Genomic DNA, 21,975 nt, shown 5'->3' on the forward strand with positions numbered 1-21,975 from the left:
TTTCAAAACAACGTAGAAGTTTGTTTACATGATTTATCGGCGAAGTGTTGCCAACAGAGGTTTAGAAATTCACCCCTTCATTTGCCGGCACGTAAGAGAATTATATCTTCACACATTGCTCCACAATCATGTTCATCGGCAATGTTGTTTTGAACGCGTAGGCGCTTTGAGCGTCGTCTACTCTCTGCTTCAGTACGATTGGCTCGTCTTAAATTGGATTCAAGAACGGTTTCCTGCCTTCTTTGAGCTTTTCTTTGCTGATTAAGGTTGAAATGGGCCACAGCCCGACTCAAACTCATCTCAAAAAAAAAAAAAGTTCGTTGAGTATTCTGTGATTCAAGATTTCAAAACAACGTAGAAGTTTGTTTACATGATTTATCGGCGAAGTGTTGCCAACAGAGGTTTAGAAATTCACCCCTTCATTTGCCGGCACGTAAGAGAATTATATATATAGATATCAGATTTTAAAAGTTTTTCATTTCGTTAAAAGTTACTGTTCTCCCAAGCACGCCGCCGCAGCGCGTGTTAAACAAAGTTCGTACGCCCATGAAAAACCTTGAAAAGTTCTTGGGAGGAAAAAAAAGGTCACACACACACATTTTCTAGTGTTTGAAAACCTCGAAAAAGTATAAAAAGTTTCTTTATTGCTTGAATTTATTTATTGTTTGGATTGTGCTTGTAATTCTTTTAAAAATATTTCATTAGTGCAATTTTCTGAGCATATATATTCAATATGATTTATCGCGAAAAATTGCTTTCGTGTTTAAGGTTTCAATCCTTTTGCATCTTGTTAATATTTTGATTCTTTTTACAATCCAAAGTGATTTTGACATGTGCTTACCTTAGCTTAGCTTATTTTTCGTTTAATTTCAATAATTAATGAAGGAATTATTTTGGAAACCATGGCAACATTGAACTTACTCGGCTCGGACGCGGAAATATGCTTCTCGCTTTTGAAATTTCGATCCTTTTGCATCTTGTAAATATGTTGATGTTTTCCACAATTAGAAGTTATTTTAGTATATGCTACTTTAGTTTAGCTTATTTTTCGTTTGATTTTAATAATTAACGAAGGAAATATTTTGGAAACCATAACAATAACATTGAGCTTATTCGGACTTCGCGGAAAATTGCATCTCGCGTTTGAAATTTTAATCCTTTTGCATCTTGTGAACATTTTGATGTTTTGACAATTGGAAGTTATTTTGACATATGTTTTTATAGATTAGCTTATTTTTCGTTTAATTTCAATAATTAATGAAGGAATTATTTTGGAAGCCATGGTAACATTGAACTTACTCGGATTTCGCGGAAAAATGCTTCTCGCGTTGGAAATTTCAATCCTTTTGCGTCTTGTAAATATTTTGATGTTTTCCACAATTGGAAGTTATTTTGACATATGCTACCTTAGTTTAGCTTATTTTTTGTTTAATTTCAATAATTAACGAAGGAAATATTTTGAAAACCATAACAACATTGAGCTTATTCGGACTTCGCGGAAAATAGTTTCAATCCTTTTGCATCTTGTAAACATTTAGATGTTTTTGACAATTGGAAGTTATTTGGACATATGCTACTTTAGATTAGCTTATTTTTCGTTTAATTTCAATAATTAACGAAGGAAATATTTTGAAAACAATAACAACATTGAGCTTATTCGGACTTCGCGGAAAAATGCTTCTCGCGTTGGAAATTTCAATCCTTTTGCATCTTGTAAATATTTTGATGTTTTCCACAATTGGAAGTTATTTTGACATATGCTACCTTAGTTTAGCTTATTTTTCGTTTAATTTCAATAATTAACGAAGGAAATATTTTGAAAACAATAACAACATTGAGCTTATTCGGACTTCGCGGAAAATAATTTCAATCCTTTTGCATCTTGTAAACATTTAGATGTTTTTGACAATTGGAAGTTATTTGGACATATACTACTTTAGATTAGCTTATTTTTCATTTAATTTCAATAATTAACGAAGGAATTATTTTGGAAGCCATGGCAACATTGAACTTAATCGGATTTCGCGGAAAAATGCTTCTCGCGTTGAAAATTTCAATCCTTTTGCATCTTGTAAATATTTTGATGTTTTCCACAATTGGAAGTTATTTTGACATATGCTACCTTAGTTTAGCTTATTTTTCGTTTAATTTCAATAATTAACGAAGGAAATATTTTGAAAACAATAACAACGTTGAGCTTATTCGGACTTCGCGGAAAATAATTTCAATCCTTTTGCATCTTGTAAACTTTTAGATGTTTTTGACAATTGGAAGTTATTTTGACATATACTACTTTAGATTAGCTTATTTTTCATTTAATTTCAATAATTAACGTAGGAATTATTTTGGAAACCATGGTAACATTGAACTTACTCGGACTTCGCGGAAAATTGCTTTTAATGTTTGAAATTTCAATCTTTTTGAATCATGTAAATATTAAAATATTTTGCCCAATCGAATGTTATTTTCCCATATTCCAACTTAGATTAGCATGTTTTAGGTTTAATTTAGTAGAAAATAAATAAATTTATTTTATGGGAAGCATGCCAACATTGAACTTGGTTCATGAAAATTTGCTTCTCTGAGCTTTCAATCGTTTTGCATCTTATAAATATTTTTATATTTATGGCAATTAGAAGTTATTTTGACATGCTACGTCAGATTAACTCGATTAAATTTTTACTTAAATAACTAAAAAATTAATATTTTTTGTGTTGTTTAATTCAAGCTTATTTAGTTTTCCAAACATAATTTTGATTATCATTAGCTTATTTTCGGTTATTACTGTTTTTTTGTGTGGGAGGGGGAGGGGTATTAAATTTAAACAATTGAGCACATAACATTTTAAAGTAGCGTCTGTATATGAAACAAAGTTGAATTATGTTATTATATGAAGTTGAATTTGTACATCATTTCATTGTCATGATGCCTGCTGCTGTTGTTGTCGTGTGCCAAGTAGGCTGGCAATTTGAGGTGCACTGCTTCACTTTTCCAACTGTAGAGTAATTTGGTGTGAAGTCCGACTTCTACAGTACACACATGCCATAAGGACCCGTTTATAGGGTTCAAGGACAGGAGAGAAAGTACGTCCATGCCCGAGCCAGGATTCGAACCCGGACCTTCCTATCGCAGTCGGACTTCTCTGACCACCAGACAAGGCAGGCGGCATGATGCCTGCTAAAGGGGGGAATTTGTTCCCCCCCCATAAAAGTTCAAAGCACTCATGGCCCTGCAATCATGGATTATTTTTTTTAATGTAAGCTTTATGATTCTTGAAAATATACTTTGAATATGAAAATTGCAAAACTATGCCTCATGTGATCTGCTTCTCTTTGTGATTGAGAATTTCAGACATTTTTAGGGAAACTTTCAATACAGTAGATCTGTTTGGTGTGTGATGGATTCATATCGGTGGAGAAGGGATATAAATGCTATTAAAGAAGCATTACAATACAGAAAAACACAAAAATAATTTTAAACTATAGAAAGATGAAGCACAGCTTCATCTATCGTTCAGTGAGACTACCAGCATCCCTGGTTCAATTCAAAATGTATCATTACGCCCATTTAGTTCTATGGAGGCTGCCTTAAGTGCTGCGCTAAGTGCCTCCTCCCTCCCATCCAAATGTTTGTGTAAATAATATTATTCAATGGATAAAAAGATCAGTTGTGCAGAAGGTGATAAAGGAATTGTATCATTAACAAGAAGTTCCGTCTAGAACTAGACGAGCCTACTTTCCCGTATACCCAAACTACTTTCTAGTACCTGATCAATATTCTCAAAAATAGCTAAAATCGCAAATTTTTTCAAACATATTTTTTTTAATATTTTAAGCTGATTTCTAGGAATAAAATATTCCTTACTTTTCTTCAAAAAAACGAACAAATAAATAGCAGCATCTTTTAAACAAAGCAGCTAATACACTTCTTTCCATTAAAAAATTTTTTTAACAGCTTTCAAAACGAAAAAATAATAATAATAAGTTCATTAAAATAAATACATCGTATAAAAAAAATCGTTTCTTTTTCCCCTGTTGCCAGAAATAATCTTTTAAACGAATTAATGCACTTACCAAAATAAAAAAAAAACAATAAAATGTCAACTGAAAGAAATAATTTTCATTGTCAAAAAAAAAAAAAAAAAATCGTCTGCGCATATTTTTCGAGTTTATTCACCGAAAACTAAATACCTAAATTAAAACTTTAGCGTGAAAATAAAAACAAATCATATAAACAATAATTATTTCACAGTTAAAACCACAGCAGCGGAGTCGGAGTCAATCTCATTTTGGGATAAAAGAGTCGGAGTCGAATATCCAAGAATCGGAGTCAGTCATTTGTCTTCTGTGTATAAATGTTTGCCAAAGCTACGAAGTCAGAGTCGAAGTCGGGGAGTCGGAGTCCAATTAATTGTCGGGAACAGGAGTCAGAGTCGGCGTCAGGTGCCCCTAAATTCTCGGAGTCGGTCGTCAAGAGCTATTTCCAACAAAGTTTGTTTGAAGTAAATCCGCCTTCAAGTACGGAATCTACATTGACTTTCAGTTTCCCCGTAGGCGCTAATGTTAAGGGATTTGAACTGTTCAAAATTGAACAGAAAATTGTTCAAATCAAAAAGATATTTTATATACAAGTTTTTCATCAAAAGCTTTTTCCTACAAAGTTTGTTTGAAGCAAATTCGCCTCACAGTTCGGAATTGCCTTGAATTTCCCCGTAGGAGCTAATGTTAAGTTTTTTTGAACTGTTCAAAATTGAACAAAAAATAGTTCAAACCAAAAAGCGAAATATGGGAATGAGGTGTCCTTGCCGAGATCTTTCGAACAAAAAAAAGTTTGTTCGAATCGGACTATTCATTCAAAAGTTATTAGGGGGGGACAGACCGACAGACATTTTTCCCCATCTCAATACCCTACTTTCCAATTTTTAATTTTTCAATATTTATCTAACTATTTTATTTAATTTTGACTTTTTTTTTTGTTTTTCGGGATATTTTTAAGATGTATTAAGCCTTCTTTCATGCTTTTTTCTTCTTTCTCTGATTTTTACTGGGAAAGTAGGCTAAAAATCAGTATTATGGTTAATTAACAAATTATTTTCAGGGATTTAGCAGCAGGCAGCTAATTTGCCTTTTGATGCTTCCTTGTGTTTAAATGAATGGTCCTCTCTAGATCCTCTTTTTAATCCTAACTGGTCCTCTTTTTGATTGAAATTGGTCCTCTTTTACCCTTTTCTAAAACTAAAATGTGTTGGGAGCCCTGCATTAGTTTCTAGAAAAGTGAAATTTTATCTGCACAATTGCATTCGATCCTCATTGATTTGGAGGCTTTGGTATGAACTTAAAGAAACGGTTTTGATTACTAAAATGCAGTTTCCTAACGACTTCTCATTTATTTATTTTGAAGTAATTTAAAAACCTATTTTAACTTAAATTTTCCAAAGTGCATGTTTTTGTAAACAAGTGCAAGGTTCTATTTATTAATTTTTTTAATGAAAGTAGTAAAAACTAACCCCCCCCCTCACTTTTTGTACTTTAAAACTTTGGGACAGTGGTGGCCACCAAGTTTTTTAGGTCTGGATTATTTTGCTTTAATGACCAAATATTTCTAAATCAAATATATATTTTACTGGGTGTCCTTCAAAGTCATGGGAAATCGTGGATTTCAACTATGATCGAATTTGGTACTGAAAAGTCAGGATTTTGAGGGGGGAAAAATGGTCAAAAAGTATCATATCAGAGATTTTTCTGAAAAAAAAACACAGTATACATTTAAATTTTTAATTTGCATACATTTAAATTTTTACCTGAACACTTTTTTCTAGAAAAGAAAAGGAAATTCACAATAATTTCTTTTTCACAAAAATAAAGAAAATTCACAAAAAATATTTTGCTTTTTTGCATAACGGGGACTTAAAAAATGAAACCTGGATTGACCCCTGATATTACTGTGACATGTGACTTTGATTTCAGGATAGCACATGTTTCAACAACTTATAAAACTTGAAGTTTGGCTTTTACTGCATTGTCAAGTGATAACATAAATTAGAACAGAACTTCACGAATTTCATTCTAGAGCACAGCTTGCCCATCGCAGTATCGGATCATGCAAAATCTTTCATTAAAAATTAGATTAGTGACACAACTATTTTAAGAAAGATTTGTGTTCATCTACAAAAAGTTTCGTCTATTTTTTTTTATTTTTAAAGAAGTATGCCTTAATATGTTTAGTACAAATTACAGTTTTACGCTCTTTTACTGTTTGTAAAATTGATTTTGTGTGTATTTTTAGACTTATTTATGCATATGTATTGCACTTATGTCAGGTAGTGTAATTACATGTTTTTAATCGAATAGTAGTATTGCATTTTGAAAAAAAATGTCATACTGGCGAGCTTTGTTATCGAAATTCCTGTATATCCTTTTTTTTTTTCAAAATATTCCTATATTATTTCGAAAAATTCCTATATTGTTTGCAGAAAATTCCTATATTTTCCATCGAATTCCTATATTTTTTTCAGAAAATTCCTATATTTTCCTATATTTTTGTTGGCAAATGTCACTTCTATCCCTGTAAAATGCGACACTTTGGGACAAAGACAGGTAGAGGTGTGAAATATGTTTTTAAAAAAGTGAAATCATTCATGGTCAGCCCCTAAGCTAAAATCTTAAACACATTTAGGTTGTCTTTGGAGAGATAATGGAGAGATTTCTTTCCAAAAGGGGGTTTTGTAAAAAAAAAATTTCCTAGAAAAACAATTCCAGATCCAGTCTTAAAAACTCAATTTTAGTCCATTTTTATCAAACTTAGAGAAATAATTTTGTATGAATGTTTGAAAAGTCTTTTCAAATATCCTTGATTGAAATGAATTTTCACACATAATCTTATTTTACATTATTTACTTATCTTATCAAAGAAGCATCAATGAAAGAATTGTGATGTTATCTACCCTGGAATTTGAAAGGAATGTGTAAAATATAATCTTCCTCACAAACCCCTAACCTCTAATATTACTCCTATGGCATACAAAGCTCTATACAATATCTCTTTGACTGTGATTGCTGAAGAAAATTAATTTTATTCAAATATATTTTGGGACTTTTGCACATAAGAATTTAAAAAATTATCATAAAACTTTGTTCTGTCAAATGAATAGTTAAACATTGTTTAACAGAATCGTTTTATTTTATTTTATTCCATTGAGGGAATGCATACTCCTTATGCCTTGCCTAAAATTGGTCCCTTTTACTGAACTATGCATTTTTCTCAAGCACAAGGAAAGTTCAGTTCATTTAATTAAAATTCCTTAAGCTTATAATTAACTTTATGCATCAGAACACATGGAATGTGTTTAAAAATGACAATGCATTACAACCGAGAAATTTTAACAGTTGTTAGCTATATTTTAGGTACACCGCTAAGTATAATGTCTTTCTTTGCTTATTTCTGAAAAGTTTCATTAATATAAAATAATCATCATAAATTATTTTTTATTTCACCAATTTGATATTTGAATTAATATTTATTAATTTATTTTAGAGGCTGCTAAATTAAATAAAAATATCAATATTGAATTCCGACTGAAATTGAGAGAGAAATTAAAATGCAAAAGCTTTCAATGGTACTTGGATAACGTTTGGCCCGAGCATTTCTTACCCACAGATGATACATTCTTTGGAAAAGTAAGTTTATTTGAATCCCATCTTTTTATTATTATTATTATGATTATTGTTTTTTGTTTTTGCATGAATCCCACAAATTATTTCTACTAAATTGAACATTTTTTTCTGATACAACATTTCTGTAGCTACCCAATAAGTTACTGATTCACAAAAGTAGGAGTAATTTGCTGAACAACAGTTCTGTAGAACAGGTCTCTGTTAATCTAATGTCCAATCTTTTTTTTTTTGCAAAAGTTGTAAAGAAAAAATGTTTCCAAATTTTGCTCTGATAAGTTGACCTTCCAACTTTGAGCCTCTCTTTTTTTTTTTTTTTTGAGCAATCACATTGCTTATTGTTCTCCCTTGACTGTTTTGTATTCTTATGATTTTATTTTCCCCCGCCTCCCTCTGCAGCACCACCATCGACCGACCTCACGATGCTGCTCCTCTAGCCAAAACAGTCTCCAGGTTGCGTCCACAATACACCCACAAATACAACCACACACGCCTACACACACTTGTGATTGTGAAAGACATAATTTGAATACAAGATATCAAAATTCAAATTATTATTTTATTTCATTTTATTTTTATTTTGTTTATTTATTTATTTATTTATTTTATTTATTTATTTATTTATTTTGATTGAAATGCGCAACTTACATGGGACAATATGCAGAAAGTAAAATTAATTCATCATTCGGGCAGAAGTATTTTAGCTATAGAAGGATCAAAACCGTATGTTGAAAACTGAAAATATCTTCTGTTGCAATATTACAGGTTGTGGGTTATCAGTTGTTTTGTATCTTAATTTTGCGTTATTTGCTAATGATGAAATTGTTATCATATCTTTATATTCTTGAACATAATAATTAATTTTCTTTTATTTTAAAAATTTTAAATCTTATTTTTACAAGCAAAAAAATCTTAACATGTTAGTTTTGCATATCAAATAACACGTCTAACTCACATTTTTATGATATTTTATAGTACTGATTATAACTAAATAGATGAACAGCTTACTGATTTTTGCCGAACTAAGTGTTATTAAAACTGTAACATTTTCAACCTAATTATTTGCATTTTTTTAAAAGTAAAATTTGAAAATGAATATGTCAATGAATGAGTTTTCTTCAAAATCACTTTTTGTACTAAAACTTTTGTTGTAATGCATCTGAAAATTTTAATAAAACACAAATTGCTTTTCCTTTCCTGCATATCATGGAGGGAATGCTACAAGTAAGTAACTACAACTCAGTTTGTTTTTAAGCTGCTTTGAGGAAAACTCAACAAATTTTTTTTTCACAATTTTGTGGTAATGTGAAGATTTGACTTAAAAATTATTAAACTACTATTCCTAAATTTTATTTAATTAGATGCATTTATGTCTTTCAAGCAAAAATTTTCAACAAAAGTGAAACATTCTGTTATTTTCCAGGTTTGTAGTTAACTAGTTGAAAGACTCAGTCAATATATTACTGAACTGAACATAAAGAAATAGTGTTAAATTTATGTCAGCAAAAATGAGGGATATTTGGCTGGGAAACCTAGAGATATGCAAGGCATGTTTTATTTCTTCCCTTATTTACCTTTCAGATTCGGAATTTAAAAAGTGGTAAATGTTTCCAGAGAGGAAGTTCATCTGCTCCACAACATACGATGGGCAAGATGACTTTATTCTCTTGTGTTTTTGAAATTTATCCGAGACAGGTAACTTTAAGACATTAATTTTGTACTTACATTGTGCTAGTATTATGCTTAATACTTTTTATAATTGATCAGTTGAAAACCAATACACTCACTACTGTCTAGTGGTCAGGTAGTTGCCAGTTTGGAGAGCTGGCAACAATTTGCCTGACACTGAAAAATATTGTCCCCCCCCCCCACACACACACGTAAGGAAACTTTTTTTGCTTCACAGGGAACTGGAATACATTTTGATGAATGAAAATGTCTTTATCAACATCAATCCCATATGTGTTCAATGTGCCTGTTTCAAATAAGTTTCTGCAACAATTACTCTGAAAAATCAACTAATGCTGGGAAAGGGCTAAACAAATCTTTGGAACTTTTTTTTGAACTCGATAATTATGTACATAATATAAATCAAGTCAATTTGTATCATGTTATATACAGGCAAAGAGAAAGCCGTCAGCTTTTTTGCCTTCACTCATTGTCTTGAAGTAATAAGCGTATTATAATTACGATTTCTAGAAAAAATCTTTGTTTTTTAAATTAATACTGATTTAAGCTTAAAAGCTATTACTTGGCATTTTCAATTTAATTGTTAAAATTGAATGTTAAATGAAAATCAACTTTGTTTTTTGCAATCGTATTATTTGTTGTCGCCTCAGATTATACAAAGGGTTCTTTTTTTCAGACTTTAAAATTCTTTTATTTTAAAACTAAGTTATGTACACATATACATTTTGAAATTAATAAATGTTTTTTGCATTCCAATGTTGTTTGTTATAAAAGTAATCTGAGATTTTTTTGACAAATAATGAAATCATTTGAAATTGAGTTGTGTACATAAGTAAATATTTTTACTATTTTTCAATAGTTAAAATGCTGTATTCATTCATTAAAACCCAAGTTCCTGATTAGAGAACAGCTCAATATGACTGGTTGTCAAAAGGTTTCAATTTGTTTTACATAAATATGGTCTATTATTTACATAAGTAAAACTACGTTAGGGGAGAGTGTTGTACCTTGGGACATCTGTACCATGGGACACTGCCAATTTCCGAGAATCTATTTTTAGCAGCCATGTTTTTGTAATCTCTAATAGTAACCTTCACCACCAAATGGTGCCATAGTAAAAATCAGCATCAAATGAGTAAAATTGACCATTTTGTGAGAGTTAGAAAATTTCATGACTCCAAAACAAATATTTTCTTCATTTTTATTTCATTTTCTGTCCTTGTATTTGTAAATCTAATCAATTGAATTTTATTTTGTTATAAAAGAGAAGTACTTTAAATATTTTGCTTATGCAAAAATAATGATATTGCATCTGGATTGACCATCATTTTGATTTTTCTTAAACCACGTGGTGATTGTACCTTGGGGCAGAATTTTTAATTAACAGCTTAGAGCTTTTAAAACACTGCATTTTATTTAATATGCAATGGTTTTCAGGTAGGGTAAAGAAAGGAAACCATTATTATTGGTAACGTAAATCAGGGAAATTCAGTGAACTTAATCAGGGAAGTCAGGGAACTTTTTTTCACAGTTCCTGTCTCCACCCTGTTATATGCGATATCGAAATCTTGTTATGCGAGACTTTGAAATAATAGGAGTCAAGGCAATGTGTACTGTGTTGTATTGAAACCAAGTCTTAAGCCAATATTTTTATAATTCGCAACTCCAATAAACTATAGGGGGCGTTGCAGCCACTGTCTAATGGTGGTTGAAATAGGTAAACTAAAAAAATGTTGTGACTTTTATGCTTAGTGAACAGTTATTTTTCATCGTGTTTATGGTAGGTTTCATTTCTATTCTTCTGAAATTACATTACATCACAAATTGTCTGAAGCCTGTAGTTTAGTCCAAAGGAAACACATGGAATCGAATGTTTTACCTTTTTGGGTAGTTTTGTTAATCATCGCAACATAACGCATTCAAGCTCTGGAGTTGTGAATAGCTGAAATTTTAGTTCAATGAAGTATACAAACAAACACTGGGAACCAAAACATACAATGGTCCCACTGATCCAAAATTGGATTTGCTGTAAACGATACAACTAAATTCTTTTATACCTCAAATTAAAACTATTATGCACACAAGTAAAAACTTTATCAACTTTCTTTACTAAGACAAAATCGCTTATTATCAGAAGGAATATCTGAGCTTTTCTCTAGCAATAAAGTTTGTCTGGGCAACAACAATGGAACAAAATGCAAAATAAAATAAATGGAATTATTCTATTTATTTTGTTTTAAATTTTGTTTCGACTAATTTTTTAATTTATGGTTTGCCAAATTTAGCTTATGTTTAACCCTAATGTTATTTATTGCCTTACAATACATTGAGGATAAAATGATTTTCATCTTTTTGTTTTGACTCAGGACAATCATGAAAAAAATTAAATATTTAAAAGTAAAAAGTTAGTGTGTTAAACGGGCAAACCAAACTTTCAAGCCAGAGGCCACAATTTTGGTATCAGTATTATAAAAACAAGGTAAAAATCTTTTTAGAGTTTACATTTTTTTTTAAAGTTTATTGAACACAAAGGAAATTCTATCTTTTAAAATGTATGTTATATCAAAACTGTGTAGTATTAAATTCTAGTTTTCTACCGTGTAATATCGAATTTGTGTTATAATAATAGCAAATTTTGTACCATGTAATGTTGAAACTGTTGTTCAAGTACCATGTTATATGAGTGATGCCTGTTCTCCGAATCAGCAATAGATTGTTGCTTGGATAGTTACTCCAATAGGCAGCATTTTTGGAGCCTTCTGCTAAAGTTAAGAATTGGTAGATGAGAAGTTTGGAAAAGACACACACATAGAATCTTTATTTTCTGTAGAAAGTACTCGATCTTTTTTCTCAGTTGAAATTTTATTCCAGTCAGCTAAGAAACACTTATAATTACTTGCACCTTGAAATACTCGATGAACAGTAAAAAAAAACAACTATTTAGTGCACAAAAGTGAAAAACTGCTATTAAAGAGGCCCTTTAAAAAATTGTAAAGACATAATCTTTTCTAAATGACTAAAATTGATCGTTGTGTGCTTCTACATAATTTTTGGTTGTAAAATTAGTCACTATTAACAATTTAAAGGGAATGCTTTTAAAATTATAAATTCTACAAAGTACTTAATAGATTTTAATGTCATCACTGCCAATAGGCATTAGAGATGAGATGGGCTTAGCCCGGGCCCGACAGCCCGAGTCCCATCCGGAATTGGGCTCAGGCTCTAGAACCGAAAATAGGTTTCGGGCTGGGGCGGGCTCGGACTCAAACTAAGACATTCAATCGTCAATCTCCAAACAAATTCAAAGCAAATAAATATTATCATGCTGTGAGAAAAAAAAAAAACATTTAAATCAGTTCAATCAATGAAAATTTAACTAAAAAAAAAAAAAAAACAGAAAATAAATTAAAGATTCAGCTTTTGAAGTAGAGCAATTTGATAAAATTTAGAAACTTCTGTAATGAAGAATATTTAACATAACATTTTTTATTAATAGAGCAATTTTTTTTTTTAAATGGAACCAATCGCAGATGCAGTATAAGTACCCATACTTAGTTGCTTGGTTTTTGATACAAGAAAGTTTCCCTTAAGACAATTTCATCTGGGCTTGGTTACAAGTTTTGGGTTCGGGGGGGGGGGGGGGCAGGCTCTCAAAAATGACCCTGAACTCATCTTTAACCCTTGAGGACCAGCGCTGGGAAAACAAAGGGCAGCTACGTGACCAAACGTTCTGAAATGGAACGCCGCCATCGGCTCGAGCATTTACAGCAGTTAAGCCTAACTGAACAAAAATATTCATACAAAATCAGCATCTCAAAATAATGGCTTGAAATTTTAATTTTTCTTAAACAATGTACTACTGATTACTAATTATTAATATAAAGACTATTACATTATTAGAAGGAAGTGAAATAAGTAGAATACTAAAACTTTTACCATGTGCACAAAATTAAATGATATGTGCACAAAAACAAAGTTAGAGTTTGACATCCTGAGTGTGGAATCAAAGAAAAAGAAATGTAGCAAAAAAAAAAAAAATACATGATCCTTATGTAATTTTGATTAAAACAACTTAGGTCAACAAATTTAAACTAGTTATATTTCCCACGCAAGTCTCAAAACTGCTTCATAATTTGCTCGAAAACATTCCCTTTCACTCACTTTGCTAACCATTTTTATTGCAGTTTTCCATTCTCCAAATGAAAAAGAATAAATAAAGAAGAACAATATCAGCAAGGATTAAAAAATAATCATAAACTTCAGTGCCTCTTGAAATCATTCCTGTACTCTCATTGCACGGGGAATTCCAAAAGTCTGGAACACATATGCAAAAATATTTTAACCTTCCTTCCCTCCCCCATAATTTATTAAGCTAGATGTATATCTCTTTCAATTACTCGTAAAAAAAAAAAGAGAAGCAAAAATATAAACAAGAGCAATTGAGACCTCATAAATCATATTCCCAGAGCAGTGATTCACTGTTGTTTACATTAAAAAAATCTATCCCATTGAGAAGCCCAAATAAGAAACTAAAGCGTGTACATAAAGGTCAAATACCATGTGACTCGAATATGATCAAAGTTATAGCCATTTAGCACCATCTATTATCGTTTAAATATTCAATTCAATCGCTCCATTTCGAGAAAGCATATACGTGACGCTGGGACGTCAGCGTCGATCGTCGATCAGAGCGCGTAGCAGGGAAGTGACGCTGGGCTGATAAGAGAGGAATCGTTGCGTAGCGTCCACGTGATGCTGGGTGCGAACAGGTTGATAGGCATCCCTTGAAACACTAGACATAGAGAAAAAGAAATGAAAAACTTTTGTAAAAAAATTTTTTTTTTAATTTTGTAATGTAAAGAAAAAGCTTATTTGTATCACTTTTTTTATTATAGTTGTTTGTTTACACTAAAAAAGAACAAATTATGACTGATGAATCTCTCTGCTTGGATTCGCCAGAGGGTGCTGCTGATACTTATGTTGTTTTACTTGCTTGTAATGAGTTATTGAGACAGAAGTGGAAATATGATGCTACTGTAAGGAAAATTCTTTATTTTTTACTCTACATTGAGGTTGATTTTGTGTTTCAATTTCTAAATGTTAGTTTTATCATAGTATTCTTGCATTTATACCAATGTTATTTATAGTGTGTTAATAAAATATTTACCTTGATTGTTTTATATTAAGTGAACAATGCACACCACCTGTCCCCATTTAACCTGCAAGATCTCTATTTTTGCAACCGTTAGTTTTAAATGCATATCCCCTTGCAAAAAGGGTCAAAATAAGATCCAGAAACAAGATATTGAAAATTTGTAGTAAAAAAGAAAATGAGTGAAAAAATATGAATTTGAACTTTTCATACAGACAATAGGTCATCTAACATATATTCAGGAAAATAATTTCCATTAAAAGATAATTCTAACACAAAAAAAAAAATTGACATTAGTACTACCAATATTCACCGAGATATGAAACGCAGCATTTTGCGACTTACTCCACTGTACACTTGCAGTCAATAACACGTTTTGGGAAGAAATATAGCTGGTAACAGTTCATTTCTTATTTTTTCAATTCTCATCCTTTTTAAATCTTACAGTGTTAGAATAAATACAGAAACAAACTAATAATGCATTGAAACAATTTTTATTAATTGAACCTGTGTATTGTGAGAAAACATTTATCTTGCTAATATTTTTTGAGCCTTTTTTTTTGTGATACATCAAACATAGTGTTCTTTAATGTTTGAATTGAAAATTTTCTTGATTTTTACCTTGTATAAGTAAAATATATAAGATATCGCCGATAGGTGAACTTTGTGCTTAAGTTTCAAACGGTTTGCATCCTGAAACTAGTTCAATAATTTTGGTATATAGGCGGATTTAGGACTGAGTTCCTGGGGGGGGGGGGGGGGGGGGCAGGATTTTTTTTTTTTTTTTTTTTTTTTTTTGAGCAACATTTTTATCGCTCCCCCCCCCCCCCCAACCTCCCATGTTTTTGTCTATGCTTTACTTTTTTGTGTTGTTTTTATTAATGTGTGTTTTCATGTTGTCCTTTTTGAATTGACCTTAAGAGAGGGGGCTGATATCAAGAGAGTGACACAGGGCTCCCTTTTAAGTGGGAAATAGAATATCTCTAATTTTAGGGGTCCCGAGGGTTTCTCCCCCGGAAGAAATTTTGTAAAATGGATATAAAATTCTGCATTTTGAAGCCTTATAAAGGTTAATGGGACAGACAAAGAAAGTGATAACTAGATTATACAGTTGTACAGTATTGTTCAAACTTTGTTAGAAACAGCCATTTTAAGTTTGAAAGAAAAAATAAACTACAGATTTCTCATTACAACAACCTTTTTTTAATTATAAAAAGTGCAGAAAACGAAAAGGAATAGAGGTAGTGTATGATTTTTTTTTCGGGCTAAACAGATTAACAATATGCAGTAGAAGTAAGACAAAAGCAATCAATGCTTAAGATTTTCCAAAATACTGCATTAGGGATTGAATATATAGCAAGATATGAAACATGTGAGTCACAAAAATTTATTTCGAATAATATGTTACAAACGCAAGAACCATGATTTTTACATTTTTAATGCAGGATGTGGCAAGGAGCTGAACTTGACAAATTTTGGCATTCCTCTTCCTCTACCATTTGTTAGAAATTTTAAAATTTAAGATTTGTAGCCACATGTTTCCAAACATTCAAAGTGTTCAAGCACTTGAAAATAAAATTAGTTTTTTCAACCAATTTTCATTTTTTAAGGAACGAATCATGCAATTGTTTTTGGGAGTTAGGGACCCACTTCAAAGCTTGGGCCCTAAGCAATAGCTTGTTTATCTTGTAGGCAAATTCAGCCCTGTTTGTAATTCACTCTTACCTGCAGATTTTTGCTTGATTTTCTTGTAATTTTTACAAAAATTCCTCAGTTTTCACAATTAAAGGATCTTACCAAATTATTCTACCAATCTTTGTTAGGGTTTTTATAGATTTTTATAAAATTCTACTCAAATTTTCCAAAACTTTTAATGACTCAATTATTTAGATTTCAATAATGACAAGGACTGACTCACTTAGACTTAGATGATTATGACTTACCTTACTTTTTAAACAGTATTTATAAAGTAAGTAAAATAGTACTTTCCCAGTAAGTAAAAATATTCAATTAATCAGAAAACTCAGATAACTGAAATTTATTCAGTTTGTGTTAGAATTAAATTTCTCTCTCTCTCTTTAAAAGGCAGGGGGAACTATTTTTTAGAATCTCTCAAAAAGCCAATTAATCTACTAAGAACAAAAATATTATGCACAAATCCGCTTTAAATGTGGACACAAATCATAATGAATAGATGTTAGCGCGAATGGGGGGGGTCCTCCCCCATTTGCTTTAGGTTCTAATTCGTTAAAATAATCGTCAACTATTATTGAGTGTTGCAGCTTAATGTATAGCTTGTTTAGCCTATATTTTCATACACTTGCCCAAATGGTTTTCAGTCCAAAATAGTGAATTTAGACACATTTTCAGCACCCCAGTGACAGCTGCACTATTTGTATTTAATGTTAGTTTTTTTTTTTTTTTTTTTCTTTTCTCCCATCAGAAAAGGACATTTGCTATTCTCTTCATTTTCACTGAACTATTCAAAAAAGAAAAAGTCATGATTTTTTTGTTTTAAGATTTTGGAAGATGTGTTGTTAATATATAAAGTCCTCTCAAAACTGGGGGGTATTGCCCTTATGCCCTCCCCCCCCCCCTATAAATCCACCCATGCTCTTCTAAACTATTCAAAAAAGAAAAAATAATGATTTTTTTATTTTTGGAAAATGTGTTATTACTACATAAAGTTCTCCCAAAACTGGGGGGGGGGGGGCATTGCCCCCCTTTGCCCCCCACCATAAATCCGCCCATGATTTTGGAAATAGGAAGTTATTTTATCCTATTCTACACTAAACCAATTTATTTTATGCTTTATTTAAGTTTCAAATATATTATTATAATTTTTGAAGCTTCATTTAACATTTCTTTTCAGACCTTCCAGTATTAGAATAAATGTAGAAATGAGCTACAAACTGATGCATTGGAATGCAATTTTTAATGAATTGAACAAGCATTTTATTTGTAATTACGACATGTAATATTGTTACAAAATTTTGATTGACTTTAAAGCTTAAAATAGTTTACCTTGAAAATTGCATCTACCTTGAGGTTTCAATTTTTTTGCATCTTTTAGGTATTTTAATCATTTTCAAAGCTGAAAATTATTTCAACTTGCTGATTTAAATATTTAAAAAAAAACTTTTTTATTTAAAACATATTTTATTTTTTTAAGTTTAGTTTTAATTATTAAATTATTAGTTTTTATTTTAATTCATCTAAATTTTTTTTTTCTTTTCTTTTAAGTATGACTTCATTCCAATAACAATGAAGTATGTTTTACTATTTTTTGAATTCCACAAGATTCAGAAACACTGCAGAAATTTTACAAATCTTATCCCAAATTCTTATGAAATTGAATTAAATTATGAAACTTTCTGTATGAATATATGTATGTGTGATAATGCATATCACATTTTTTTACCCATTTGCATTTTTCCCATGTTTTCGGTCATTTTAATCGTTTTCTTCCCCCATTTTGTTGTTTTTTTTATTTTCTTGTGCATTCCACGTTTTCCCCGCGTTCCCCGTTCAATTTCGCGCACTTTATGTTATCAAATATGTGACTTATTCACTTTTCCCATCATTTAGCTTTTTGTCAATTTTTCAAGCGTCGATCCGATTTTTTGCATTTTCTTGTCGGCCATTAAAATGGCGTAGCGTCCCCTTCCCTTCGTTGTTTGGGCGCCAAACGCACTCATTGGTTCCCCCGCATCGCCGCGTACCCGGATCTGATTGCTCATTTGCCAATTCATTTTTCCACCCCACTTCACTCTGCTTGCTGCTTCCAGTGCAACCGGACGTGCATCTCGTTGCTCCTCTTTTGTCCAACGATGGCGATGAAGAAGCATCAGTGCGCAGCGTCATGGGACGGCCGTTGCTCTCCGCGATATGGTTAATGACCTCAAGATGAGGTGAAAGTTTTATTTTTTTATATATGTTTTAAATCATAATAATCAAGACCGTTATACTTCGTCGCAGCCGAAGATGAGAGCATAGAAGATCCATCACCTGTTTGAATGATGGCGTCCGATGGCGGCACGCAGAGTGCACTGGAATCGTCCCCTTAAGTAACTACCCTTTTGATGATCTACATAGCATGTGGTGACGACATGGATCCGCAATTACCCCGAAATTACCCTGATTCATTTTTAATCGTGGGACGACCTCAACATTCACCATGGAGATTACAGCCAGCGCCATTTTTTTTTTCAACGTACATTGGCCTGCAACTGACATCGTCAACCATGAGCCATCCCTGAATTACACCCCACCATCTTCATAGTGAACTGTCCGTCCTCCGTCCCATTTTAATTTGGTTATTTCACCACCATCCGAATGAACTCTCCGTTTTTTTATCTTTAACGAACTTAGCAACAAACCCCAGCTCCATTTTTTGAACTCTTAAGTCTGTATTCCTCGCATTTTTTTTTTTTTACTAAGTGTGAAATGTTCTGGTGATCACCATGCCAAATCCCTGTCTTCGTGTCTGCTCTGAAGTTAACATAGAATAAAGAGTGTATGGTAATGAATTTTGTTCTCACTATCGTCTACAAACACACAACCCCTGGGTAAGTCTTTTAAATTTTGTTCTTTGGCATTCAAGGCAGTCGTTGATCTGAGGTTATGCGCGGCTGCGATGCTTCCACTTCCACGGCCTAAAATTGTTATCTTTTTGGTTTTCGAATAACTTTGCAAAATTAATCGCGCGCATCATGACAGTATGTATAATTTATATTGCTAATTTATACAATTTGAAAGAAGTAATGTCTGACAGTGGGGCGTTAATCTTTAAAAGTGTTATTTGGACCTGTTCCGTAATGCAATTTAACCTGCTCCCACTAGTGATTTTTTATTTTCTACCCCTGAGCAGTGGGAAATATGTTCACTCAGGGAGAGATCTCCGATCCTTCTTCTCTCGGTAGAGTTCACTCTACAGCAGCATTTTCCAAAGTGTTCCGCGGAACCCTTGGGTTCTGCCAAAGTATAAGAAGAGTTCCCCCCGCGAGTAAGCCGTTGCATAAATTTATTTTCTACTACTTTCAAGAAAAATGAGATAATATCAAGGATCTAAAATGTCACTCCAGATTGAAGTAGTAATCGTCATAGTGTTTTGCATCGACACACCAGCATAATGAGGTAACTAACATCTGACCTCTTAAGGAAAGTTCATGATGAAGCTTAAGAAATAGTTTATGCTATCAAATCTTGTTTTCTTCAGTCAAAACTATTTAGTAAGATTTATGAAGACATGGATAGGCAGTGTAAATTACTAATTTTCCATATGAAATATGCTGGGTATCCAAAATTTAAGTTTTTAAAAGGTTGTATGAACTTCCAGATGAAATGAGGATTTTTCAAATGGAGCAAAAGCATCAATATTTTCAGCTTTCTTCAATGTTTTGCATGAGGAACGATGGCTGATAAATATTTTGTTGACATTTTTGGTAAGCTGAAAGAAGTGGCAATTTTCACTCAAAGAGAAGCAGTAGCCATATTTGTTGTGAGAGAGAAAAAAAACAGCGTCAAAAAGAAAGCTAAATTTTTGTGTTCCCTTCCTAAAAAGAACAGTTTTGAGCGGAACAGAAGATTTTGCTCTTTTAGAGGAAATTTCTGCCAGAAACAATCTATATAAAGAAAACGCAGTTCTACTATTTCGTAATATTAAAACCATTACTGTTCATTTGAGAAATTTATGACACAGTTTATGAGAATGACTCATAATTGAACTTCAGAGTTCATCTGCTTAAAACCAATTTTTTGATTTAGTTTCAATCAATAAATTTTGGTTTGGTGTTGAGAAGAAATACCCGTTATTGGATGATAAAGCTATATCTTAAAACTTCTTCGGCTCATAATATCATTTTAATGAAAAACAAGCTTTCCAGTCTATGCGTATACCCAACCCGTTATTAGATAACAAAGCGGTATCTCAAAACTTCTTTGGCTCGTAACAGCATATCAATGCAAAACAGGCTATCCAGACTATGCGTATACCTAAAAACAAACTCAGTTATTGGATTCTGCTCCTGCTAAATGTATTTAACCTTTCAACTAGAGCAAAAATGTATAGTTATTATCAGTTTTACAATGAATTAATTTCATTCTTCATAATAGGGGCCCATCCCGAACTTGTTCGGGTTGAAAAAATTAACTGTCTTAAATAAATGTTCTGCAGTTTTTTTTTTCCTTTCAAAATATCATGGTATGCATGTTATCATGGTATACTCGTACATACCTTTTTTGTATCGTTTCTATGGTTTCAATCCTTTTGCATCTTATTAATATTTTGGTGCTTTTTACAATCCAAAGTGATTTTGACATGTGCTTACCTTAGCTAGCTTATTTTTCGTTTAATTTCAATAATTAAAGAAGGAATTATTTGGGAAACCATTGCAACATTGAGCTTATTCGGACTTCGCAGAAAATTGCATCTTGCGTTTGAAATTTCAATCCTTTTGCATCTTGTGAACATTTTGATGTTTTTGACAATTGTAAGTTATTTTGACATGTGCTACTATAAATTAGCTTCTTTTTCATTTAATTTCAATAATTAACGAAGGAATTATTTTGAAACTACAGTAACATTGAACTTACTCGGATTTCGCGGAAAATTGCTTTTAGTGTTTGAAATTTCAATCTTTTTGAATCATGTAAATATTAAAATGTTTTGCACAATCGAATGTTATTTCCCTATATGCCACCTTAAATTAGCATGTTTTATGTTTAATTTAGTAGAAAATAAATAAATTTATTTTATGGGAAACATGCCAACATTGAACTTTGTTCGTGAAAATTTGCTTCTCTGAGCTTTCAATCATTTTGCATCTTTTAAATATTTTTATATTTCTGGCAATTAGAAGTTATTTTGACATGCTACGTCAGATTAACTCGATTTAATTTTTATTTAAATAACTTAAAAAATAATAATTTTTGTGTTGTTTAATTCAAGTTTATTTAGTTTTCCAAACATGATTTTGATTATTAACCGAGCTTATTTTCAGTTATTACTGTTTTTTTTCATGGGGGGGATAGCAAATTTAAATAATTGAACACATAACATTTTAAAGTAGTGTTTGTATATGAAACAAAGTTGAATTATGTAATTTTAATGAAGTTGAATTTGTGTACATCATTTCATTGTCATGATGCCTGCTGTTGTTGTCGTGTGCCAGCTAGGCTGGCAATTTGGGGTGTGATGCTTCACTTTTCCAACTGTACCGAAATTTGGTGTGAAGTCCGACTTCTGCAATACACACATGCCATAAGGACCCGTTTATAGGGTAAGCAACCATTCACAGCATAACAACACACTCACACAGAGAAAGGACAAGGACAGGAGAGAGAAAGTGTATGTCCATGCCCGAGCCGGGATTCGAACCCAGACCTACCTGTCGCAGTGATACTTCTCTGACCACTAGACAAGGCAGGCGACATGATGCCTGATAAAGGGGCATTTGTCCCCCC

At 31.9% G+C, this 21,975-nt stretch overlaps 1 protein-coding gene across 3 annotated transcripts in view; it reads left to right on the plus strand.

The window, feature by feature from the left end:
- The window catches only part of LOC129234532 (polypeptide N-acetylgalactosaminyltransferase 13-like), a 92,702-nt gene that overhangs the window by 60,575 nt on the left and 10,152 nt on the right, over positions 1–21,975 (plus strand). For 2 of the 3 annotated variants that reach the window (XM_054868546.1, XM_054868545.1), the window contains exons 9-11: positions 7,534–7,676; positions 9,252–9,365; positions 14,255–14,395. In XM_054868546.1, the coding sequence (XP_054724521.1) occupies positions 7,534–7,676; positions 9,252–9,365; positions 14,255–14,395 (398 nt within the window). The remainder of the gene's footprint in view (positions 1–7,533; positions 7,677–9,251; positions 9,366–14,254; positions 14,396–21,975) is intronic. The other variant, XM_054868547.1, reaches the window with a different exon arrangement.

The sequence above is a fragment of the Uloborus diversus genome, chromosome 1 (assembly GCF_026930045.1).
Source record: "Uloborus diversus isolate 005 chromosome 1, Udiv.v.3.1, whole genome shotgun sequence".
NCBI classification, from domain to species: domain Eukaryota; kingdom Metazoa; phylum Arthropoda; class Arachnida; order Araneae; family Uloboridae; genus Uloborus; species Uloborus diversus.